At 39.0% G+C, this 10,856-nt stretch overlaps 1 protein-coding gene across 1 annotated transcript; it reads left to right on the top strand.

Annotated features, from left to right (window-relative positions):
* Window positions 1-6,225: 6,225 nt before the first annotated feature.
* On the top strand, window positions 6,226-10,855 carry LOC103603996 (iron-sulfur cluster assembly 1 homolog, mitochondrial-like; the record flags this gene model as incomplete). Its single annotated transcript, XM_008588575.1, has 3 exons — window positions 6,226-6,424; window positions 9,190-9,295; window positions 10,797-10,855. Coding segments are annotated over exons 1-3 (279 nt in total), but the record flags the coding sequence as incomplete, so codon positions are not given.
* Between the last annotated feature and the right edge of the window lies 1 nt (window position 10,856).

Below are 10,856 nucleotides of genomic sequence, written 5' to 3'. Positions count from 1 at the left end.
GGCGGGGCGGGTGTCAGCCCAGCTGCGGCCCTGGCCGGGCGCCTCGGGGCTCCTGCCCGCTGCGGCTCGACAGTTGTTCAGAGGTGAACCTGCCGAGTGCTGGGGACATCTGGACGCTAACGCGGGAGGGCACGGAGGGCACGGGGAGGGCGGAGCTCCCGGGAGGGCCGCAGTGTCAGAGCGAGAACGTCCGCAGCGAGAGCGAGCACAACAAAGCGCCCCTCCCCCACCCTCCCAGATCAAAGCTGCGGCGCACAAAGGGTTCAGCCGGGGGTCCCGGGGGTCGGAGGGCTCCGGAGACGCCCTGTGTCCTGCCGTCCGCGGCTCTCACAAAGGACAAAAGAAGATTTCCACCCTGCGGGACTTTACAGCGTTTTCTTGGTGAAAGGTCGAACAACTTAAAAGGCACCAGAATACAAACTACAGGTTCTTAGAGAATTCACCGAGTGTACCGTTTCCCGGTCGTAATGTGCAGCTTTTTTGGTTGAGGGAAAATCCATATGACATAAAATAAACCGTTTTAAAGAGTCAGCTCAGTGGCGTTTAAGACATTCACAGTGTTGTGCGCCCATCACCTCTGTCTAGTGCTGAAACATTTTCACCCCAGTAGGAGAACTTGTGAGCAGTTCAGCATTTTTCTTACGTACACCCCACTCTTAGTTAAGGAGAAGCCTTTGTGCAAGCGTTCTCCTGGCGACTACGAAAACAGATTATTTAATGTGAGTCACGAATTCTGTTCCATCTAATGCCATAAGAAGGCCCATTGCCAGGAAATTCGTTTTGGCAAAACAGAGGAAAGTCGTGATCGGGTGGGAGAGTTCTTTTTTTATAATAGAGCCATGTTTTAAGCCCTTGAGGTTATCCTGATTATATATCGTACTGTATTCTTTATTACGTTTCTTCTGTACTATCAAGCCCATTTTCATGTCTGGATGATACATCATGGAATCTAGAATTATCCAAGGTCTTGAGAATTAGGCACAACTCCTACTTTGTGCCTCAATCTCAGTAAAAATTACTCAGATTTTGAAAGAATTCTCCCACTGGTAATGGTAGATCCAGGAAGAGTCAGAAGGTGCTGAGACAGCCTATTGCTTCTGCTTTCTCCATCATCATTTAGCATGTTACCTGTTCCTTCAAAATTTCTGAGTCATTCCCTTTCTCTCCATTCCTACTCGTTCAGTAGACATTTATCAAGACCAGTTGTGTTTCAGGATGACCTGCCATAGACACAGTGCTAGGCCAAGCTTTTGCCACCACCTCATATTAGGGATAACAACACATCTCACATTCTCAGGCCTGGTTTCACTCTTTCTTCAGTACATGTGATCTTAGCAGTTCTCAGTTTACACAGGCTCCGCGTTGCCTGGCTGATCTGTGCTGATAAACTTGCAGGAGTCTAAACCTACTTTACGTTAATGGCTGACTTTAGAAGCTCCTCCCTCTGTGACCTTTCCTAAAAGCTGATGCCAGAGAAAGCACATCAGTTCTGCTTTCCACCACTACCTGTGCTAGTGGGCTTGCAGTCATTTTAGTCCTAGTGTATGTACCCCAGTCTCAAGACACTATGGCCTTTATTGATGTTTGTGCTTAATTTTCAAGTGTTTTGCAAAGATTTTTAACCCCAACATGTTCTGTCAAACGCTAAAGCAGTGAGGTGATCAAAGGCCTAATGAATGGAGACAGAAAAGAGCGAACAAAAGTAGAGATAATTCAATAAAACTGGTAAGAGATAAAGATACTCAGATATAGAAATTTTGACATCAGGAATTTGACATCTTGTAACATTTGAAAAGTACTGTACTTGTAGGGTCTGCCAGAAGTCAGCAAGAGGCTAGGAAAAATAGTTGATGACATGAAAACATGATTCAACGTTGTCAGCACCAAATTATCTGCATTAACTGATGTTAATCCTGGGGAAAATTAGAGGTTTGCTGGAGAGAAGGGTTTAGACAGATGATAGGCTGCCCATTTATGCAAATCAAGGATGGTTCCTTGATCGAATGCTTTAAGGCCACAACATCATTGTGAGTACCCTTAGGTACCTGCAGAGACTATCAAGGAGGATGGATGGTACCCCCGCCAATTTTCCTACATATCTGGGAATTCATAAATGGAATTGAACTTGTGGGAGCCACAGTAAGATATGATTAAAGAACTCGAAGATTAAATGCTACCCTGCTGGCAGACGCCTTTATTTCCATCGTTGTACAAGTCAGAATTAGTGCAACCCTAATTTAGGATTAGGAATGGCCCACAGCTATGCATAAAGCTCAGTCAAAGTTCTGTGAGAGAATGATGGAACACAGCCAGTATCATTCTTGATGCATGGAGAGAAGTTGATTCATTGTGAACAGAGTGTGCCTTAGAGTTTAACTTCCTAGTAGAACCCGGTTGAGAAGGGGTAAGTGATGCTTAATGTGCAGTAAGGAGTTGTTAATTCGTTGGACAAGGACCAGAAGTCCTTTGAACAGTGACCAAGCTCTAAGATTTGTATACGAAGGCAATTTAGGAGATACTACACAAGAAACATTGAAGTAGCCTAACTGTCTAGCAACAAGAGAATGCTTAAGTACCTTAGAATAGATCTTTGTATTACTCCATTTCCTGTTGCTAATAACAGCATACTTGAAACTGGGTAATTCATAAGGAAAACAAATTTAATTCTTATGGTTTTGGTGGCTGGGAAGTTTAAGGTTCAGGGGGCACATCTGGTGAGGACCTTTGTCCTGGTGGGGACTCTGCATAGTCTCAGGTTGGAACAGGGTATCACATGGTGAGAGTTCAATTCCTTGTAAAGCTGCTAGTGCCATTTCCATGGTAACCCATTTATTCATTAATCCATTCAAGAGGGCAGAGCCTTCCTGATCCAATCAACTTCTAAAGTCCCCACCTCTCAACAGTGCCACATTGGGGATCAAGTTTCCACAGGAGCTTTGGAGGTGATCAACATTAAGACCATAGCTTTCCAACCCTGGCTCCCCAAAGGTCATGTATTTCTCACATACATTCATTCCATCTTCATACCCCCAAAGTTTTAACATGTTCCAGTGCCAGTTCAAAAGTCTCATCTGTGAGCCTGTGAAATCAAAAAGAGTTATCTACTTCCCAGATACAGTGGTGGGACAGGCCTAAGACAAGTAATCCCATTCCAAAAGCGAAATGAGCCAAAAGGAGGGGGTTACATGTCCCAAGCAAGTCCAAAACCCAAGAGGGCAAACACTGAGTCTTAAGACTCCAGAATAGCCTTCTTTGATTCTGTATCTGACATCCTCTACACACTGGTGCAGCAGTTGGGTCTCCAAGTCTTCAGACAGCCCTACCATCACAGCTTTCCTGGGCTTATCCTACACTGCAGCTCTCCCAGGCTGGTGTTGCATGCTGGTGGGGGCTCTCTGCTACAGCTTTGATCCTGTATTTTCACTTAGCATTGCTCTAGTGGAGTCTCTCTGCAGTGACTCCACCCATGCTACAAGTGTCTGCCTGGGCCCCCAGGCTTTTCCATACATCCATTGAAATCTAGGTTAGGGTTAGGCTCTTGCGTTCTGCAAGCCTGCAGACTTAACACCACATGGGTGTCACCAAGGTTTACAGTGTGTATCTTCTGAAATGGCCAGAAGCTGCACCACAGGCCATTTTAGCTACAAGTGGGGCAGCCCAGGAGCACTGTGCCAGAATTTAGAGAGAAGAATCCCAAAACAGCCTTGGTCAACTAGCCTGTGGAGGATTCCTCAACCTGTCTTCGGAAACCATTCTGCCTTCTTAGGGCAGGGCAACCTGGGAAGGGCAACCTCAAAGATCTCTGCAATACCTTTGGAGTCTTTTTCCAGTCGTCCTGATGCATAGCACCTAGACCCTTTTTTATCAGTGCTAATCTCTTTAGCAACTGGTGGTCACTCTGCAGCAACCTTGGCACTCTCCCAGATGTGTCTTTTTGCTCCTTACATGGGCAGGCTGTGAATTTCCCAACTATTAATACTCTTGTTTCAGTTCTTATTATAAATTCTATCTTTTAAGTCATCTCTTTGTTCTCTCACTTTACTGTAAGCAGTTAAAAGCTGCTGTGCAACAGCCTGAATGCTTTGCTGCTTAGATATTTCTTCTATCAAATACCCTAATTCATTGCTCTTAAGTTCTGCATTCCATAAAGCCCTTGGGCATGGATACAATTCAGCCAAATTCATTGCCATTTTATAACAAGGGTGAGCTTCGCTCAAATTTCCAATGAATTCCTTCTCATTTCCATCTGAGAACCTCAGAATGTCCTTTATTATTCATATTTCTATTGGCACTCCAGTCACCACCACTTAACCAATCTCTAACAAGTTCTAAACTTTTCTTAGTCTTGTCTTCTAGGCCCTCACCATAATCTAGCTCTTTTCTAGCCTGCTTCTCCAAATTCTTCCAGTTTCAGAGCCTCTTCCACATTTTCCGGTATTTGTTATGAGCAGCATCCCCTCTTCCTGGTACCAGTTTTCTCTCTTAGTCTGTTTTCTATTGCTTACAACAAAATACCTGAAACTGGGAAATTTTCAAAGAAACAAAATTTATTTTTTAGAATTCTGAAGGCTGGGAAGTCCATGGTCCTGGGGGCACATCCGGTGAGGACATTCTTACTGGTGGGAAGTCTGCAGATTACAAATCAGCACAGGGTATCACATGGCAAGAAGGCAAAGTGTGCTTCTTCCCCTTATAAACCCACTAGCACCATACCCATGGTAACCCATTTATCCATTAAGCTATTAATCTGTGAATCAGTTAATCCGTTCATGAGAGCAAAGCCTTCATAATCTAGTCATTTAAAGGCCCCACCTCCCAGCACCGCCACATTGGGGGTTAAGCTTTCACGTGAACTTTGGAGGGGACAGACATTCAGACCATAGCAATACTGTTGGTGAAATATTATGTAGTCATTGTAAATAATGATCTTTTTTAGAGTTATAACTCTTCACTCTTACTAGTCCTATGCAAGTTACTTAATCTTTAATATCTAAGTCACAGAATTGTAAGAATAAAAACATGATATATATAAGCCATTGAATACATAGAAGTTACTCAATAAATGATGAATGTATGCTTATTATTACATATCAAATGAAAAAAATGGTATATTAAATTTTTGTTTTTGTTTTGATGGCTGGCCAGTATGGGGATCCGAATCCTGATTTGTTTTATTTTTTAAATGGAGGTGACAAGTCTGTGTATATATATACTGTGATTATAAGTATATAAGTATATGTGTATGTATATACATGAATAGGAAAAGACAAAGGGAAACAACTCCGTAATGCAAGCCATGGCTGTTAAAGGATGCATTTAACAAAATATACTGTAGCTTGTTATCTGTCATCTTTTAGACATTAAAATGCCAGATTTATAATGAAATTAAAATAGGTTGTAGTCATTGGCTCAAGTTTAGTATACATAATCATGGAGTTAGATTTGGGTTTTTATTTTGTTTTCTTAAATAGCAAAAAGTGAAAATTACCTTGGGGAATTACTTAAGGAAATAGAGTATTGAGGGTAAAAAGTTTCTCCTACAGAAACAGAAACCTTACAGCATTGGATAAAGTAAAAGAGTGTTGCTATGACGACACATTCATCTAAGGTGCCTTTTCCCATTAACAGCAAAAATATTCTGGAAATAATTTATTTTTAATGAGACAAACTATCTTAACTCAAAGATATTTCCTTAGTTTAAAAAGTCATGTCCTGTGATTTATGTATGAGTAAATTTAAAACCATCATTATATTTCAATGAATCTCTTAAATTTTAATTCACGGGTCAAATCTCAGGTGAAGTGCAGTCATTAATTGTACTTATATTTCTTGAAAAAGTCTGAGTTTCTTTGTTGTTAGGGGGAGCACATTGATACTGGAAGGCTACTAGGCCCTGAAGCGTGTTACTTAGTTGAAGATTTTATGCTGTTTCCCAGATTGGTTATACCTAAGCACAAAGTTGTCCAAGTATGTAAATAGAATTAGAGCAAAGGAGGGTCCTTAGCTCTACCTGGTACTGAGATACAAAAATTTTCAAAGCTAGAATTGAAAAAAAAAAAAAATCCTAATTGTTCCCTGTTCAGTCATTCTAACTTGTTCTGAAAATCAGATGAGTCCCTTGATAATACCACAGGGAGTATGGCAGGGAGCTAACCAGGACTGGGGAGCACGATTAAAAGGATGTTGCTAGCAGATATTTTAAAAAATAAAAATAAAGACAGTGCTTTGAATTGAGTAAAGTTCATGTGTTTTTGTATAAAATCTGGTAAGAGTGGATCATAAATTTGTCACATGAACTTGTTAAAGACTAATGAAGGCTTTGAAGAATGCAAGTTTTATAGCTAAAAACTTAATAACATTTTTTTTTCAGACACCTTCAGCAGTAAACAAGATAAAACAGCTTCTTAAAGATAAGCCTGAGCACGTAAGTAAAACCAGTCAAATATGTAGTAGAAAAATTGAAGTTATATTTCCAGAATAAATTTATCTTGTGACTTTTATTAATGACTTTTATTAATCAGGGGTTTTTATTTAAAAAGTAAGGGCTGGCTAGTTAGCTCAGTTGGTTAGAGCATGATGTTGTAACACCAAGGTCAAGAGTTTGGATCCTCTTACCAGCAAACCACACACACACACAAAAAGTATAGTAAGAAAAAGAGAGTCACCTAAACTTAAAAAGTAAAATATGCTCATGACTTTAAAAAATTCACATCATACAAAAGGTTAGTCAGTGAAAAGGAAGTAACTCTTTTAAACCCAAATTCTTCATAGTCATTCTTCCTTCCAAGAAGTAACCTTTTAGCATCCTTCCAAATATAATCTGTACATTTGATGTGGCTAGACCAGAGTTTCTCAGCCTCCACACTGTTGATGTTTTAAGGTGGATTGTAGGATGTTTGGCGGCATTTCTGGCCTCTGCCCACTAGATGCCAATAGCATCCCCTCCCCTCCTCAGTCGTGACAACCAAAAATGTCTCCCTGAGGGGAACGACTGGCCGAGACTGTGCTTGTAATTGTTGTGTGTGTCTCTCTTTTCCTAAGATGAGAGCGTACCATACCTGCTGTGGTTACACTTTGCTTTTTACCACTAATAATATAGTTTCAAGATCTTTCCATATCATTATGTACAATGGATTTTTTTTTTTTTTTTTTTTTTTTTTTTTGCAGCTGGTCCATAATGGGGTCCATATCATTATATAAAGATCTGCCGCCTCTTTTTTCGTGGCTGCATATACCTATAGTATATTCCATTAAACAACTTTGATTTCTTTAACCAGTCCTGCATATTAAAGGTCATTTGGGTTGACTGCATCCAGTGCTGCCATAAACATCATTTCAACAACTATTTCTTTAGTTGCAATGTGTCAGGCCCATTGTTGTAAACCTGTAAGCATGGCTCAGTGCACCTAACTAGAATCCATTCCTAGATGTAGAATTATTGAGTTAGTGGTGTGTGCATCCTCTTAATCATAGTGTATTGTTAATTGCAATGGAACGCTGTAAATCACTTCAAGTAATGGACTCTTAGTATTTAGTAGACTTTGTGGTAGTGGTTTCTGTGTTCCTTCATATGACCTATGTTACATTGTAATGGGAGTTCCCACACCTCCTTCCTAAGAATTATTGAATGCTAAAGGATATCATTGTTCCAACTCAATGTGGATCAACTAATGACTAGAGTATAAATTGACCAAATGAAACAGGAATTTAGCTTTGTAGATTTGAAGGCTGTGTGTTTCAGTTGATATGAAAACGTGTAATTTATGGCACGAGCAATCCCTTTTTCAAACTCCAGTTACCTAAAGCTGTATTTTCACATACTCATAAGTGTCTATTTATTTCTAATATTTGGACTTCTGCTTACTTGATTCCTCCTGCTTATAAAGATAAAAACTAAGTTAAACAAATACTTACAGTGTGTGCTCCAGAATTTCAACTAGACAGTTTATCATTTATCATTCTGAATAAGTGAAATTCCCTGCCAGGTTCTCTAAGCCGTTATTCTAAAGGTGATTAAAACCTTGGTTCTGTCTCCTTGTTGTTAAGAACAGAGGAGACTACTGTGCAGATGCTTTGGCTCACCACAGCTCCCAGACAGCACTCTAACAAATGCTCTTCTCCAGATTTCCTCCCTCCACATGATTGCTTTCCTGGAGCAAGCATGCATTACTGCTCTTCAAAGAATTACAATCTGCTGGCGAAATACTACTTATTATAGTAATACTTTTACTGTGTTCTTAAATTAAAAAGCAGATAGGCTTCAAGATAGAGAACCTAGTTAGATACTGTTAGAAAATTGCATTAATGTAGACAGTGGTATTTAAAAAGTGCTGTTTGGTCACTTTTTAAATTTCTTATGTCTGTCTTGACTGCAGTCTTTTGCTTTCTGATATTCAAGAATTGTTTACACAAGTCTGGCCCAGAATTAAGGCCCCAGGTAGAGGTAGTATGATTGCCCAGATGATGGCCTGTGAACCTTGGTGAGCCCTAACCATAGGGAGACATCCAGAGAACATCTCACAGAATGAAATCGAACAAAAACATTTTTAAGAAAGTGCAGTTTTTTAGAAAGGCATCTCTGCCATCAGATACTTTTTCATTAAAAAAAAAAGTGATGATTTATTTTTGGAATTAAAACTCTTCCCTGAAAAAGTATTTCCAGCCTAAATGTCTAATAATTAACATGCATTGGAATTAACATGCAGTGGAAGATTATGTGGGCATTAGATGCAAATGATCATGAAAGCTAATTTCGTGGGAAATGACGTCTCAAGTGGAAAAAACAAAGTAGAGAATAAAATTTTTATTTCTACAATTAAGGACTCAAAGAAAATAGGAAAAAACACGCAAGCTGTTTTGTTAGGGTTGTAGTGATTATAATGGTAGTGATTATAATGGTCTTTTTTTGGGGGGTTTTGTTTTTCTCTGTTTTGTTTTGTTTATAAATAATTGGTTTTTATTCTTTTTAGATCCCTCTAGTGTTATAATGATGTTTGTACAATAGTTAAATTTTTTATATCTTTGTTCCCAATTTCATTTCTTCCTACAGGGACATTTTATAGCCAGAAATCTAATATTTATTTTGAGCTTGTGAGAAAATGAATAATATTAAATAGCCAGGTTTTTATTTGTATAATTGTTTAATCTGTACTACTTTAAAACTAAGTTTAGTTTTCAATTCTTTTTCAGGTAGGTGTGAAAGTTAGTGTCCGAACCAGGGGCTGTAATGGCCTTTCTTATACTCTAGACTATACGAAGACAAAAGGAGATTCTGATGAAGAAGTTGTTCAAGATGGTGAGGTTTTAACAAACTTTTTCTGGGCACTTCGTTTTGCCTAAAATATTTAGCCTTGTGCAGCATGAAGTAAAGAGTAGTGATAATGGTAGGTGTGATGTTAAGTAGTGCTCACAGTGTAGCGTGCTAGGCGGCCTTTGATGGGCTTCCGTGTATGAACTGATTTATTCACAGCAACCAAATGAGGGTGATATACTGTGTTATCCCTGTTTTGCTGATGAAAAAACTGAGGCAGGGAAAGGTTAAATAGTTTGCCTAAGGTCATACCATTAGTAAGTGGCCTAGTGAAAATTTGAACCCAATCAGTTCTCTCCAGAGGCTAGTAAACAAGTGATAGATTATCGGATAAGCTTGTTTGTTTCAACTGTGAAAGGTCATCAGTGTGTCCAGAAAAGTAAAACTTCAGAGGGAATCAACTAGCGATTTTTGTGAAATAGCAGTTTTACATCTATGTCAAATAAGTAATGTCAGCTCATGCTTTTGAGGAATTCTGTATTTCCAATTTTCATTAAAAATTTCAGTTCTTTAATTATTTGCCATTACTTCCTGCTCCCCTGCACCCCCCAATGATCTGTTAAAATCTGTTTAAAACAAGAGTAAGTAATGCAACAACTTTGGGCGAGCTTGTTTATGGGTTTTGTGGTGGTGGCGTTTTTATGCTTTGGAGGTGTGCTCTCAGCTAGCACACAGCTCTTGCCTGTGTGGGAGGACTAGGCATGGATTCTTAAGTGTGCTTTTTTCTTATTAAACTGAAGTTACTAACCAATAAAGACATTTTTAATACATTTTTTTAAACTCAACTCATAAAAGAACATAAACTAGACTTTCATCATAAAGAAGAAGTGACCTAATAATTACATATAGTTTAAATATTGATAATGACTCAATTTCTTATAAGGAGGAAAGCTGTCTTAAACTGATTGAATTTACAGAGATGCCAGCCTCTACCTACATCATTACTGGGGAATATTATCTGTTTTCTGGCCCATAATCAAAACAATTATTGTTGTACAATAGTTCTTACTAAAATATAATAACAATGTCTTATTAAAATAACCCCATTCTATCACAGTTCAGTGTATATCTCTAGGCTTAACAGTATGTCACAAGTATATATGCCATTGCAGGGTTTTCATAAAGTTTATTGACTCCATCTTTACAAAACTGTCACTGAGAATATACACATTCTTCATGTTGCAAATTGGAAAAATGTATGATGTGTTAGTGAAAGGCAAATTCTAGTTTTACACAGGATTGTCATGGAATGTACTTGTGTAAAACTGTCTAGCCTACTATAATTGTTTTGACATAGATTAGTGTGTGGGAGAAGGGGGCAGACGGGAAGCTGAGTGCTTAATCCCTTCAAGGAAATCGTGAAATCTGTTCAGAAGCTTCCTGTTTGACTTATGTTGGTAGTTACTATTTAAAGTTCACTTGTGTTTGAATCAGAAGGTTCCATAAAGGCTGCAGGTTTTATATGACAAATTTTCTTTTCCCTAAGGTGTCAGAGTATTCATCGAAAAGAAAGCACAGCTAACACTTTTGGGAACAGAAATGGACT

The sequence above is a fragment of the Galeopterus variegatus genome, unplaced genomic scaffold (assembly GCF_000696425.1).
Source record: "Galeopterus variegatus unplaced genomic scaffold, G_variegatus-3.0.2 Scaffold4910, whole genome shotgun sequence".
In the NCBI taxonomy this organism is placed as follows: Eukaryota; Metazoa; Chordata; class Mammalia; order Dermoptera; family Cynocephalidae; genus Galeopterus; species Galeopterus variegatus.
This window is presented reverse-complemented; position numbering and strand designations above follow the sequence as displayed.